This window comes from Argopecten irradians, chromosome 14, assembly GCF_041381155.1.
Source record: "Argopecten irradians isolate NY chromosome 14, Ai_NY, whole genome shotgun sequence".
Taxonomy (NCBI): Eukaryota; Metazoa; Mollusca; class Bivalvia; order Pectinida; family Pectinidae; genus Argopecten; species Argopecten irradians.
In genome coordinates, this window is record NC_091147.1 from 34,106,227 (window position 1) to 34,122,589 (window position 16,363).

Sequence of the window (16,363 nt, forward strand, 5' to 3'; positions counted from 1 at the left end):
TTGTTTTGTTTCCAACTATTTTTCTTAACTATTAACGTCTTTCTTTTTCATTTCTCACAGATGATCATAAATGAAAAAATGTAATGTCATTGTTTCATATTTTGTCAAATTCACCATTTTCGCATTGATTCTCTTGATGACGTCATAACCGGAAGTTCATACCAGTTCATGTAATGTATCATGTAAATATCGAAAACAGTGAACCATGACTGTTCAGTAAAAGCATACATGTAGCTTTGTTGAGATGGGGGTTATACGTAGATTATTGCTCCCGGACTTAATTTCAGCATTTTTGTGATAACAAGCATATAACTTAAATATAATATAGGGTCAGTTCGATATTGTTATAACTTTAAAACATTACATTATCCCTAATCTCCGTCCTTCCTATCCACTACACATATGAAATATGTCAACGCTAAGTCTACCTGACCCAGGTCATAAAATACGGTGTAATATAAAGACTTTTACCTACGTTCACAAATATTGTTCGCCTGTTTTGTCTGTCAGTGATACCGTAGCATAACATTGGTTTAAGATTACAACGAGATTTTTATACGAATCTTGAGATTAAGATAGCGCACTGACACTTACTCTGGGGTCATTGTAATGATAAGATAATAGTTCTTATATGGATAGTTTTTTTTTGCATTGTCAGTGTAGCTGGGATCATTGTGTAACATGTTGTGAAAATATAACAAGTCACCTTTGAATTATCGCTGACTAGCATAAAAATTTTCATCAGCAATTCGCCGGCATTCTACTACACCGAGTGCATAAATGGTCATTCTGAAGACTGTGTTTTTAACCGTGTCTCGGATTTAGACGTCCTCTATAAGGTAAGTAAATGCACATGAAAAAAATGCAGATAAGGGTAGTTACCTTTTTATTCATACAATACTGAGAGTATTGGCACTGTTGTCTTTGTAAGGATGAATTGAACCAGAATTACCAAAGAGCTATATGATTCACTACAGAAATAAACCAGTAATATAGGCATTTAAAAATTTATTTCTCATTATCCATGACCTATATTAGGTTTGACCATTGGAGCGTAAAAATATAAGATATCATAAAGTCATCATCGTGAGACTTTAAATCTTCAGAAACTGGATTTCTTTCGTAATGTAATCATTCGTTTAACCAGGATAATTGGTGGGTTTTTTATATGATAAAGACGATTTAGGATAAATCTGAAGTTTATATATTAAAACTAAAATTTACACTATTAGGACAGGAGAGATTGTCATATTTGACGATCCCAAAAGTAGACTTTTTTTCGCTTCATATTTACAAAAAAATAGTAGAGTTTTGTTTTCTACTATATATACTTTAAATTAACTACGTGCGGTTATTGTAAGTATCGCAACAATGTTACTATAGAAAATGCAATCGTTCAAAGAAACAACTATTGGGGTGATGAACCCTATATATATCGTTTGCTTATCGGGCGCTCGTTGACATGAGAAACGAGTAGAGCAAAGAATAGTTTTGTTTTCTCATTGCATGGACACTTAAAGGTCCACGCAGTAAACGTATCAGCGGCAAGATAGCGGAAGCACTGTAAGATTTTGCTAGTACGCATGTGTATTATATTCGGAATTTCTCGCGGCTGGTCTGAAACAAGTAACAAGTTCCGAGCGGTAGAAGATAAACAGTGTTCATAAATATAAAAGAAAAGGTATGTATGTAATAAAGTAAAGCAATATGACACTGCTAGAACGCCATTTGATATCATAGAGGTCACAGTCTTAATCCTAGGTTATCTCCATACCCTTCAGCGCTGATATCGGCTGTTGAAACATTTGAATCATCAATTAGCAGTGTAATATTAACTGATGTCACAGGTATCAAATTGCCACATATCTACAGGTGAGACCCAGACTGCGGCCTGACCTTTATAAAATACCAAGCAGCATTTTAACGATGGGAGGGACCTATTGAGGACTCGTTGTTGACTTTTAAAAATACTTTGCATTGTGTGGAGTCATTTAACAGATACATAATAGGCAAACAGTGAACAGTAAAGTTTGCTCATATAGGTAGGAAGGCAATACAAATTACAAGGTATAAAAACACGATTTTATTGATGAAAACATACTTCACTCAGAAAATCGTGCGGCTAGAGGATTGTGTAAATAAACATTACTTTTTCCCCTAAGGTTTTAAAGTTATGTTTATTATAGAAACATCTAATACCAGATATGAGCTCCTAAATGGGGCTATGGAATATGTTGAATCAAGTCAAATGAATGAACCTAATGATGATATCAATATGGTATTATGTTAAATTTGATGACTCTGAAATTAGCAGAATACTACAAAATGAACATTACAATAATGCTATTGCAATCGAATCAATATATCAAGAAATGATTTGTAACTGGAGAATAATAATTAGATCACAGTTTCTCCTAATCTTAGCATGGGCATGTAAAGAAAGTGCAAGGTCCCTCTTAAAGGAAAACTGGTGTATCACTTGGAAATGAGGTGTTTAAACCAGCCATGGAATATGTGGCCTTAAGCCGTCTTATTTATGATTGATGATTTATACCTTCTTGCCCTCAATGAGCAAAAGATTTATCCTTCTCTCAAAGCTATAGAGAAATGTAGTCGTTTAAAATCTCATTATCAAAATGATGAAGATAAGTATTTCTATGTACCCTTGATGTGTAAGGTAGATATTTCTGAGAAATATGTTGATAATGATATAATGTGTTATAATACAGTACAATGGTGTAAGAAGTTTGAGAAATAATGCAATTATAAGTGATGTTAATAATGAAACAGTGTATTACAATAGAGTACAATGGTGAAAGAAATAAGGAAATAATACATAATATGTGTGTAAAAATGGGAATTATATGTGTTGCAAGACTATCAATAAAACCTGTTATACATGATTTTTACAGATGATGAAGATATTATTGAGTCACCCAGTACAGGGAATAAATCAAAGTTTCCACTAACTGTTGCGGACACATCAGGAGCAGCTTCATCAACATGTTACGATGTCACCAAAATTTCAGTCCTGGAATAGGAGTGATGCTCATGACTCCTTTTCTAGACAAATACTTCAAAATAATTTATCGTCATATTAGTTCTACTTTAAAAATTGGTGAAAAATATGTATAAAAAGTATTATCTGTATTCTTAACCAAGTGAATTAACAAAGGACCTTTATATCAGTCAGAATGTTTCATTTGGCAGTTCGAATTCACTACAGTTTTCATGTCTTCAGGCATTGATTTCTTGGCTTATAATGGAGAATGATAACAATGTGTATAATATTTCAAGTTTACTCTGTATATTGTTTACAGTTACACCGGAATGTTTACTTTCTGGGATGAATTGTCTTCCAAATGTCAATTTTTTTTTTATTGCATTGCATATCAGTTTTTATAGCGCATTTTTTCATTTGATTTCATATCATGTAGCCATCTCACATATTAGAAATTCGTTATTTCATATCATGTAGCTAGCTTTTTTTCCTGTAAAAACATTATCAGTCACAATGTGTTTTAAGATTTGCCATATATAAAAAGTATTAAAATCTTTATTTTATTTACTGAATTTTGCCTTTTTTGTACCGTATAATCACTCATCTGGAAAATGCATAGAATATACTTGCTCAATGTATTCACATACTTTATCTGCATAAATGCTGTTATATATTTAGTGTATATAGATCTACCTTTCATAAATGGTATCGATAGAAAACATTTGCATTATATGAAGGAGACGTTAAAGGCAAAATATATTCAAGGTATCAATATCAAGATCCCAAAATGTATTTGGTGTATAAACCTCGCTCTAACAATGGCCTAAGAATATCCACAACGTTGGAGATGTGGATAAATCCAAAGATTGACATTATAATCAGTCAATATTGACCAAAAATTCTACATCAAATTGCCGTTTCGACATTGTTGGTAATTGTATTGTTACAGTGTAGCGTTTTGTAAACTTCTTCATAGACCAATGGAATGGTTCGAATCATGAGCACATCGATAAACAATTTTATATTTCATTTGTAAAGGCGACCTTTAATGACATAAAGCCATTTCAATCAATCTTCAAAAAAATACCATGGGTCCACGTATTGCTTTCCTTTTTTAAAAGAAAGCAAACTTGTTATATCTGATATCTTATGAAAAGTTACCCGTGGAATGTTAACCCCAAGAACACCAGCGAAGCCATACAACCAGTGTCATTTACAATCGGGTTCCGTCAGCGGGTCCGAATGTGGTGATAAATATCAGTTTACGTTCTCCACTATCTTCGTCTCTTGTAACACAAAGGCATTAATATATTCTATTGGAATGTAGATAAGGGTTAAACGTAGTCACGGGGAACAACTCATATACATACTCTTATCGCTAGGTGGCGTTATCAACACAAAGTGCCAGTTATTACCACATCAAATTTATGAATTTGGGATGTTAGGATATCTGCATCACAAATAAAATATGCCTGAACTATGACCACCCTAACTATCATTTAATTTCGGTATTTGATACTTGTATCATTGTAAGCTAGGAATATTTAGCGACGAATTAATTTCGCGATGTCATGCCTAAGGAATCTTTCACGTTTGAATGATTATCCGATTTAGACTTGTATGGTTCTACTGAACGTCATCCTCAATACTCCAGGGGTTCCGATCACTTACGATTTCTGCACCCCTGGACTCATAGTAAAACTGGAGGCAAAAGAACAGGTAATTTAGTCCTTTGATGCACATCAACGGTACAATGTGCTTGACTGTGTGGCTTTGAATCAGGTCTTCGCTCTCTTTTTGAAAGGAAGTTTTTGCTGGCCTGCGATTGGTTCAGATTTTTTCCTCTGAGCTGCCTTCAGTTTTACTTTACTATGAGTTAGTCCAGGGGTGTAGATATCGTAAGTGATCGGAACCCCTGGATTATCGAGGATGACTGCACATATAATAGAACCATTCACGTGGCTATATATTTTCACGATGTTTTATCTCTTGCGAAATACATCAAATAATGGCTCGCTAAAATTAGTTGTTTAGAAATATTAGCTTCATGTCTTATTCGTATTTTTATCATTTTAGGTGACAGAGACCCCTTTTGTCGGTCTCTGACATGACTCTCTTAAAATGGGAAGATTACGTTGTACTGGTGTTGACGGTGATTGGCTCCCTTGGGATCGGGCTGTACCAATCCCTCCGCACAGGGAGGACAAAAACCACCAACGAGTTCATCATGGGCGATTCCAAAATGTCTTTTATACCGGTTGCCATATCGCTGATGGTATCGTATGAGTCCGGCATCATGATGCTTGGGATACCTGCTGAAGTTTATATATACGGTATGCAGTGGGGAGTGGCGTACATAGGATTCTTCATAGCTGATATGACAAGTCGACATGTGTTCGTACCAGCCCTCAGGAAGTTAGATATTACCAGTGTGTATGAGGTAAAATTAATGATTTTATCAAACAATTGTCTCCCTTTCGAACCATTTGACTACTGAAATTTAATTATATTTTTTTTTTCAAAAGCAATAAAATGATCATTATATAGCAGAAAACCCTGTTTCTTTCAAAAGCAGCGAAAGAATCTTTAATTTGCGAAATCATATAAAATAGCGGAAAACCCTGTGATTTCTGGTGAATTATGATTTTTAAAAGCAGTGAAAATATTTTTCAATTTGCGAAATTCTAACATTGCGGAAAATGCACAGAAAATACTTAGATGCTCATTCTAATATCTATAATAAAAAAATCAATGTTTGTTGAGTTCATTCATAAAAAAGTTGAATATCTTTTAGTGTATTGGCTTTCTACATCATTATGTAAATTTTGTTTTTATTTTCAGTATTTAGAGCTCCGGTTTAAGTCACATGGTATCAGAATGTTTGCTACCGTGTTAAGCATGGTTTATGGGGTGAGTTTTGGTTTAATTTTTAACATTTATAAAAAAATGTGGTATTCAATAAATAAAACTCTTTATTACATTAATCTGCTTTAGATTGGAGGCAATACGATCTGTTACGCTTTTCAGGAAACATCCGGAGAAGGTGTCGATTTTATATTGACCCATATGCAAGGTTTTTTTATATAAAAAATCAGATTAAATAGTAATAGTGATTGTCCCTTGAGGAAACACAATATTTGGCAATAACTGAAACTATAATATGTTCACAACAAATTTATCTATTAAACATTCAACTATTTAGGTATCAATTGTGGAGCTCAAGAAATTTAGAGAATAAAAATGTCATCTTAAATAACGCACAAAGGAATGAATAAAGTTCAGAAACTTCTCGGTTTCAGCGTCAAAGAGAAATACTAAATGACTGAAATGATATTGTAATCATCAATACAGAGTTAGTGATACTGATATTGAATGAAAAACGACCACTTTTTTTTGTTCTCCAGGTTAACTATTATGGTACCGTACTGTTCCTACCCGCAGTAACACTTGAAGCAGGTACGTGTTCCAAAAAACCCTTAAATTGGTAATTGCTGCAGAAAATATCAACCTTGATGGAGCATTGATGATAACAAAGCTATGCCTTAAGCCGGCTATTTTCACGAGGATGATATTTGGACGATTTGTTCCACGAAATGTTGAGAAATAGTTGAATAAATACTTGAAAGTCAGATGGCGAATATTTTAGTTGAAATAGCGACCCGTATTAATAACCGAATTTATGGTAACAGAAAATCAAACCGTAATATTCAAAGTAGACTGAGATAAGTAAGAAAAGATCTTTCAAAACAATGATGCGTTCTAGACTAACCCTTCAGAAATGAAAGAGGGCAAATCTCACATGGAATATTTCTAATCATATTTATGTTGTAAGATTCGGGAAATTCGATATCTGTATTTGGCACTTTTTCTGACATGATATGTACATGATATTTATACGAAAATTGTCATTGTTTGGATAGTATGTCTCTACGAAACAGATGTTTATTAATAGGTAAATTATGCGCAAATTTTGTTAAATGATAATCACAGTAATTTTGCATCTAACGACAGCTTTATCTAAATTGTGTATTTGCAGTGGCAAATATTCCTACGTGGACTTCTATCGTGGGTCTTCAAGTGGTTGTGCTAATCTACACTCTAATTGTAAGTCAGTAAGTGTTGTCAAAGCAACAATCAACTCCAATATACAAACTCTCAATAAATCAAATCCTTTTTTTTGTTCTTACTATCCTTCCTTTTTATATCCAGATAATCGATTTAACTTTTTAGTTAATTGTGAGTTTCATTTACCCATAAATTCTTTATATCATCCATTTTTTTATTGTGTGTGTGGTTTTTTTTAGTTGACAATTTTGTTTTGTGCTGCTATCTTGTTTTTAATATACTGTAGTTATATATAACGTGATCAATGATCTCATGACTACACATTATAAACACATTTGTGACTTTCAGGGCGGATTTAAGGCTGTCATCTGGTCTGATGTAATCCAGGCCATTATAATGTTAACAGGAATGTTCGCCGTACTGATCAAGGTAGTATTATTGTCAAATTCAAATATTGTATTATTGTCAAATGTGTCGTTATCAAAATTTAGCTCTAACTGGATTTTAACGGTTAACGCAGTAACAAATTTGCACACTCGCTATTATTGCTTAACTGAAGTTATATGGATAATAATTTAAGCAGATCTATATTTTAACGTCAAATTTAATTCAATGTCTCAGGGCTCCGTTTTCCGAACTATAGAATATGTCCTGAATTCGTATCTTAATTATTGAATACTGAAATAAAAATCCCACGAATTTAATTACTTTAACAGTGAAATGAGTAACGTCGTCCTCACCTCATCGTCAAATACTCTAGATTTGTACATTGTCACGGGGAATACTTCGAGATTTCCTCTTTGATACTAATTTGGGGGAGAAATATTCGCGTTATTAGTCGACTTTTAACAGTAATAAGCTGTACATTTTATCTTACTTATTAATCTTGCCATTTCATTTATACATACTTAGATATGTGGACATAAACTCTACTGCTAATATTGCGAAATTGAATCATTCGCAAGTAAAAGAAACTATACAGTACAATACATGTTGTTTATTCTAGGGCACCATGGCGGCGGGCGGAGTAACAGCAACGTGGAACGCAGTCTACGAAACAGGACGGGTCAATTTGTTTGAGTAAGATACCGGGTACTGTAAACAATATTTCTTTCGTGGCTATTTGCGAAGATTTAGTTTCGCGAATTTAAAATGAAACAGAAAGGCCTTTCAAAAGTAATTATTGGAGATATCACTTCGCGGAGATAAACTTTCGTGAATTTACCTTGATCGTGAAATTCGCGAAAATAAATCGCACACGGAAGAAAGTTTGTTTACAGAATTGATTTGATATGGTAACCTGTCACAAGAAAAATCACAAAACATGATTCTGCAAGAATGCTTTCTTCTACACATACTTAAGGTATAAAAACAAGGCTTTTACAACACATAGATTATGTGTTTTATCTACTGTAAATAAAACATCAAAAATGTTTGTCCGTCCATAAAAATTATTTTCAAAACTGAGTTTATCAAACGATAAGGTTTTCAATAGATTACCGAAGAAAAAATAACACGTCAAAAGTTTCGCTTAGCTATAGTACATATAACTTTAAGTGTACTGTTCCAATGTACGAAGTACAACATTAAAACATATTCTGACATAGTATGAAGATATTGTGATGTTCTAATTGTGTATTGAAGGTTTGATCCCGACCCGACATTGAGACAGTCGTTTTGGAGTCTTGTCTTTGGAAGCTCTCTGAGGGGTCTGGCTACAGTTTTCATGCAGACGGCGTTTCTAAGAATCAAGGCAACACCTACGTTGAAATCAACAAGCAAGTATGTCAGAAAATATACATAAATATACACCGTGACGGTAGATAAAAATAAATACCGTTTAGAGGATTATTTTTTGCTGGCCAAATCTTTGAGCTGATTGAAATTATGGATATGATTTTCAATATAAACAAACACTCTGTTTTATACCAAGAATTAATAAATATCATAATAATAACGATGATAGAATTTGACAATTGTGATAATTGTGATGATGATGATGATGATGATAATGACGATGATGATACTGATGATTATAATGATGATAACGATGATGATGATGATGATGATAATGATGATGTAAATGATGATGATGTTGAAGATGACGATGGTGATAATGATGATGATGAGATGACGACGAAGACAATGATGATATTGATGACGATGACGATGTAGATGATGATGACGATAATGACAACGATGACGATGTTTAAGATGATGATTGATGATGATGATGATGGTGATGATAATGATGATGACGATGATGATATTGATGATGACAATGATGACGATGACGAAAATGATGATATTGATGGCGATGACGATGATGATAACGAAAACGATGACGATGTTTGTGATGATGATTGATGGTGATGCTAATGGCAGTGTTGATGATAATTATGATGACGACGACGACGACAATGATGGTATTAATGACGATGACGATGTAGATGATTGATGATTATGATGGTGATGATAATGGCAGTGTTGATGATAATTATGATGACGACGACGACGACGACAATGATGGTATTAATGACGATGTAGATGATTGATGATTATGATGGTGATGATAATGGCAGTGTTGATGATAATTATGATGATGACGACGACGACGACCATGCCGATGGTGATGATGATAATGATAATGATGATGATGATAATGATGATGATGACGATGTTTTTGATGATGATTGATGATGATGATGGTGATGATGCATGTGTTGTGTGCTGATCTGAGAATGCATTTTTATTTTTTGATGCTTAAAATTGCATTTTGAAAATTTAGAATTTTCATATGCATTGAAAATTATTTTGAAAAGTAAACAAATATTTACCATTTTAGTATGTACCTTATCACCGCCTTCTCCTTCCTGTTTGTGTCGTGGCTCGCTGTGCTAGAGGGCGCTGTCATGTTCGGGTATTACTACAATCAGGGATGTGATCCGCTAGAGTCGAAGCGATTAAATAACCAAAATCAGGTGGGTTTGTAATTTGAACATAGAATATTATGTTTTATAAATCTAGTTAAAAGTAACAATTATTCTTGACCAGTTATTTACCTATGTCTTTGACTATTTATCCTACCTGGGCCCATTCACGAGTAAATTCCATAATCTAAAATGTCCTATTGAATATCATTACAAAATTGAAAGTATCTTACTTAATTTCTGTCATGTAATCCTATGGAAAATTTCGAATTAAGGTATCTCTTAATATAAAGTTGATTCGTGTTGATGAAATTAGGTCAACTTAAAATGAACTAACTTGAATAGTTTTTTTTTTAAAGTTATGGAGACAGAAATCAAAATGTGCTCTAAAGAAACCGCGAAGCGTTTTACGATGGAAGTACACTGAAGTGTGTGTTATAGCTCAATGACATAAAAATCTTAAAGTTAAGCCTTGTTACTTAATTTAATCCCGCGAAACATATTTTGCAGGGACTCTTTTTTTCCTATAAAATCATTGCGACGTTTTCAACCAGTCAGCGACAACGTTACAAACGATGACGTCATTTTATGCTATGAGATGAGAATTTATATATAAGCCAATGAAAATGCTTGTTACAAACAAAACTGAATTATTTTTGCGTATATTTGGCGTCTTCACCTATTTCAGCATATTAGAGAATACATAAGTTCATATAAAGCGCATATAAACATATTTATACTTTTAAAACACGTTTTATAAAATTATTGGCGAATCAATTGAATCAATCGCGTTTGTGCTCTCTCGTAAAATTACGCAAAAAATATATTTCGCGAAAATAAAATGGTTAACATTACAGTATCATAATGTGCCTCGTGAGTTTAAAATGTCATGTTTATATCTTTCGCAGTTAATACCGGCGATGGTTGTGGACATATTCAACGAAATCCCTTGCATGCCGGGACTATTTTTAGCATCTTTGTTCAGCGCTTCCCTAAGGTAATGATCCCTCCACTACATAATCTTTGATCAATGAAATTAGAAATTTATCGTGAAAATAGCTATGTTAGTCACCAAGAAGGGCAACAATATTTTATTCAAAGAAGCTCCTTAGTCTTTTCCATATAGACAAGTACCACGGTTTTGTTTCACGATTCAGGCGACATCGAGATAGTTGTGTTTTATTGGTCATGAAGCAAAGTCTGATTCACCTTACAAATATTAACAAAATTACCGTTGAATTTTGAACTGATTCTTGGTTTGTTTTGTATTTCTAGTACGATGTCGTCACTATTGAGTAGTTTGTCGGCGGTATTTTGGGAGGATATTGTGAAACGTCACTCGAAGCCGATGTCAGAGAGGAAGGGAATAATCATAACTCAGAGTTCGAGTACGTACAAATCCCCCCGTACATATCATGCTAAAATTACAAAATAAATGTTATACCAGATTTCAAATAAACAAACTCGCTGAATAAGGCAAGAGTATTTTATTTTATCACATAACCCGCCTAATATCCAAAGATTTCGCCCGGGTAATATTTTTGCGTATGTCACTAGTGTAATATGACCTGGAGCGATTTTCATTTGCTGGAAATACATTGTGACGTCAGACAGAAACAATAAAATGACGACAGGAAAAATGAAGTGACGTCAGGATTTCGACGGCAAGACAAAATGGCGGCCTCTGCTAGATTTTCGGAATACATTTTGACGTGAAATTATTTGTTATGTAGGTACATTGTATTTGTAGTTATGTGATAAAACTCGCCTCGAAGTTTTAGTTTTTGCTCGTCATGGCTCGCAAAAATAAAAACTTCTTTGACTCGTTTCATAAAATCTCATATAAAATGAACACTCATATAAGATCCTACATATATGTATTATTATTGATGTGAAATAATTAAAGAATTCTGATATGATACTGTAATTTAAGTTCTTTAATGTGCGATTAAACTTGTGGTTATATTCCGAGAATTGTTGTGAGTGCAGGTACAGTACGCTCCCGACAGTCTAAATCACGAAATTAAATTGACGTGGAAATGTCTTCAGACAGGTCGGGTGTTATAATGAAGAGGTTTGCATCATTTTGATTCTGAATTTTTTCCCGGTTTGATTTTTCAGTGTTTGTGTTCGGAGCTATAGGCTGTCTGGTAGCGTTTGTTGTGGCTGGCATAGAAGGACCGGCAACACAAGTAAGTGACTGAACCTTTTCAACAAAACATCAATAACATATACATAATCGTTTGATTGGTACTGAGGAAACAGTCAAATCTTTAACCAGATAAAGCAGTGAATCCCTAGGAAACTAATGACATACTCACTAGTTTATAAACACCCTTATATAAATAGGTCATTGCGTAGAGACGAAACGAAGGGCACAGACTCTTATAGAAAGGAATGAGAAAACGGCTATAACCTTATTCGCAAAATCTCGGTAGATTCCGGTACACGAAGGGTACCGGAGTCGGCCGAGATTTGCCAAATGCTAAAACTTCATTTGTCTAATTGCAACACTCTTCGTTATGCCATCATCCTGATAATACCATATGGAGAGATCGTTATCGCTTTATGATTGACATTTCAGATTTTCAACATTACGTCCTCAAGCCTGACTGGAGCAATGACGGGCGTGTTTGTTCTTGGATTTATCGTCCCGTGGGCAAACTCACTTGTACGGTATATTTCCTTGGTGAATTCGAGAACAACTATGCTGGCAACTTTTTAGCTACATGTACAAACTCAATCGTGACATCTTGGAATAATTTATGTTAATCTTCGGAAATATATCTCCGAAGATTACCGGAAATTTCTCCGATGTGATCCGATTACTACAAACTGTGAATGGGACAATTTCAGTTTCCATTTACTTTGATATTTCTAAATGATAATTGCATGTAAGAAAACGTTATTTTTTTTAATAAAATCATAATGAAACGGTGAGACACATGCATGTATGTCTTTACCAACATTAGTTATCTTGTAAAAGATGTTTCCAATACCGCAGATCAGTTTGCTTTGAGGTATCTGAGAAGGGAATTAATGCAAGCTTTGGGCTTGTTTTCCAATCCCAAGTATCCAATGTGTTGTATGTGCATGATCGGAAAAAAACTTTTTAAACTAAATGGCCAGCAGTGACAAAGAAAAATATCTCCTTGGCTGAATCAATCTGGTAAAAAGAGGTTATTCTAAAAGTTTATTTGTTGTTGCTTCATATACTTAGTACACCGTATATTGTTTGTATGAATAAAATATTGTTTGAATTACCAGTAAGTGGCCAGGGAATGAATATCTCCGAGACTAAATCTGGTAAATAGGGGTCATTTCAAAAGTCTTTTTTTTTTACTCCAGGGAGCCATAGTAGGCGTATTTACCAGCGTGGTGTTCGTTGGGTGGATTTCAGTAGGAAAATTGGTATCTCCTGGTGTACGCGCCAATCCTAAGCTAGAGATGGCGCCAACATACAATTGTTTATCACCTAACGCCTCGTTGTCGCTAAACAGTACATTTGATGATGGTGTCCATAGTAACATATACCACGTGAACGCTACAACGCCATCTGTCGACATTGTTATATCACCGTAAGTATAAAGGAAAGTTTCTTGCTAACCATGAAAGTTTCGTATTTGGAACAAAGAAATTCTGCCGAATAGGTACGTCAAACTTCTTAGATTAACTATGCAATTAAATTACGGAAATGTATGCAGGCGAATAAATAGAAATCAAAATTGAAGATAAGATTTATTTAGTAATGGATCTTACAAATATATAAAGTCCTATTTCCCCATGCTCGATACTTCTCCACCCCTGGAGTACCTTATAGTAAATCTTATCAAGGGAATTGTATAACGGTACAATGTGGTTGACTGTGTGGCGTCGCTCTCTCTCTGTGTGTAATCTTGGCGTCGCTCTCTCTCTGTGTGTAATCTTCAAAAGGAGTCTCTGCAGGCCTGCGATTGGTCAGGTTTTTTTTGTTTTCCTGGTGTGCTTTCAGTTTGACTATGAGATAGTCCATGGGTGGATATATATATCTTCAGTAATTGTAACCCCTAGAGTATCGAGGATGTTATTTCCCATTATCATGTTACTTTCACATTTAAACCATCGATCATGTCTGTAGTAGAACTCGTCATGATACAGTAATTTTACCAGCCTAAGACTTGAAGAAAAAATATTAATGTTGTCTGTCGTTTGAATAAAAACAACTATACAAATTACACAACAAAGATCAAACTTTATATATTTTGTTTTCACAGAAGCGGTCTAGATGCATTATATTCCCTATCATACATGTGGCTAGGCGCTATGGGTATACTCATCGTTATCATCATCGGCGCACTCGTCAGTCGACTCCGAGGTAGCTTTTATTTCCTAATCTGATTTCTGCATTGATAATACTGTATATATATTTCACATTTATTCTTCAGATTTCGGTGATTGTTGATAAAAATTTTGCTACGAGATTCCGTCTTTGCAAATTAAAGAGTCATCTGCCCTTGTGGTAGGTATTGATTGATTCGACATAAAATTGCGTAAAATCATATTTTCTATGCGAGTTTCACTCACAAATAGGACAGAATTGTCTGGCGTATAGTTTTCCTTCTTTCCGCTAGGCTTCACTTTGAAAATATTATAATATATAAGAGCGCATGGAAAGAAACATGCTTGTAATCTATCATGGACGACTTTCTATCAGTCTCGTCCCTTCTCTCTTATGACCTTAATTCAAATTCATTACTTGATGGAAATGAAAGCTTTGCTTTGGAAGTAAATTGTCATATATTTGAATTTGTGCAGTCATTTATAAAGTCAAGCAGAAGATTTCGAATATATTATAATTGTATATCTTGTCATTATATACATTAAATGTCAAAATTCAATTATTATTTATACCTATGTCATCACCTGTAAATATTTCATGTTGATTGGAGAATGCTTCATTAATATATAGTTGTAATAACTTGTGCCTAATTCCTTTGTAATTATTAAGACAATAAAATAGGTTAAAAGTCTATACCCCGTTACTCTAGATCTCCTGTTAACAGGATGCATGAGGATGAGTGTGATAGAATGACAGAGTGTGTGATTTTGCTGAGATTACTGACTTGTTGCTACATTCTAAACAATAGAAGGAAACTATTGTCATTCCTATATATTGATCATGTTACAGTTCAACCTACCGTTGACCCTGACCTTTTAGTTAACATTTGTGATGTTCTATGTTGCTGTATACCGGACCGTATTCGGAGACGGTACCGAAATAAAACGGAAATACCCGAAGAAAATCACGTAAGGCACTAATTCAATAATTATATGTAGTAAATTAACTAAGATGAAATATTTCCTAAATCAATAGAAAAATATATCAGTTTTTATCAGTTTGACAAGTATATTGTTACCATATAGTCATTTAAAAAACTATGCATTCTAATAATTTTTGATATTTTGATAGGACAAAAACAATATAAATGCATACGGAAGATAGATATGTTAAAATAGTATGATTATTTCGGGTTTGAAATATGTAATTGTATTGATGTGGTGATAAAGACATAGAATTCACGACGTTGTAACAAATAACATTTAATTAGTGTTTAGTAACGAAAGAGGTGTGTTGCTCCAATGCAATAAGAGGATTCCTTTAGTGACTTGGGCATTGAGATTTTCTAAACTCTTTCCTATAATTAACGCATTGCAATTTAAATATGTGATCAGATGGGAGCAACCACGGTTGTTTGAGGAAATTAAAGATCGATAAAAACAAAATAACCCTTACTGTTTTGCTAGTCATATTAACACACACCTTTTTGTTTCTATTACAGGAAATGTACGAAGAGGAGAAACAGCCAATAAATCAAAATGATGATAAAATAGAAACTGAACAGCGAGTGTAGCCAACCACTCTTTGTCATTTAATATGCATAACTCCATCGGGAGATCTTGATAATAACTCCACCAGGAGATCTTCATAATAACACCGTCAGGAGATCTTCATAATAACACCGTCAGGAGATCTTCATAATGACTCCATCAGGAGATCTTCATAATGACTCCATCGGGAGATCTTCATTAATACACCAGAGATTCTAATCCCATCAGGAGATCTTCATAATACTCAATCAGGAGATCTTCAAAAAAGTCCATCGGAGATCTTCATAATACACATCAGGAGATCTTCATGATGACTCCACCAGGATAACTCAATCGGAGATCTTCATAATAACTCCGTCAGGGGATCTTCATAATGACTCCATCAGGAGATCTTCAATAACTCCGTCAGGAATCTTTTAAATACATCGGGATATTTTCATAATAACTATATCGGAGATCTCATGATATCAATCAAGAGATCCATATAAACTCATCAGGA

At 34.0% G+C, this 16,363-nt stretch overlaps 1 protein-coding gene across 1 annotated transcript; it reads left to right on the forward strand.

Moving 5' to 3' along the window:
* Positions 1-5,047: 5,047 nt before the first annotated feature.
* LOC138307171 (sodium-dependent multivitamin transporter-like) lies at positions 5,048-15,887 on the forward strand. The gene is made up of 16 exons (XM_069247803.1): positions 5,048-5,441; positions 5,843-5,911; positions 6,406-6,457; positions 7,038-7,105; positions 7,415-7,495; positions 8,073-8,146; positions 8,711-8,848; positions 9,912-10,047; positions 10,905-10,993; positions 11,272-11,384; positions 12,118-12,188; positions 12,581-12,667; positions 13,345-13,574; positions 14,250-14,350; positions 15,164-15,282; positions 15,816-15,887. Exons 1-16 carry the CDS (start codon positions 5,109-5,111, stop codon positions 15,885-15,887), a joined length of 1,833 nt encoding a protein of 610 aa, XP_069103904.1. The 5' UTR covers positions 5,048-5,108.
* The last annotated feature ends 476 nt before the right edge of the window (positions 15,888-16,363 follow it).

Coding starts and splice junctions, on each gene's coding strand:
- LOC138307171 (XM_069247803.1), top strand. CDS start 5,109: ATGACTCTCTTAAAATGGGAAGATTACGTTGTACTGGTGTTGACGGTG. Junction 11,385..12,117: donor AATCATAACTCAGAGTTCGA/GTACGTACAAAT, acceptor TTGATTTTTCAG/TGTTTGTGTTCGGAGCTATA. Junction 14,351..15,163: donor ACTCGTCAGTCGACTCCGAG/GTAGCTTTTATT, acceptor ATCATGTTACAG/TTCAACCTACCGTTGACCCT.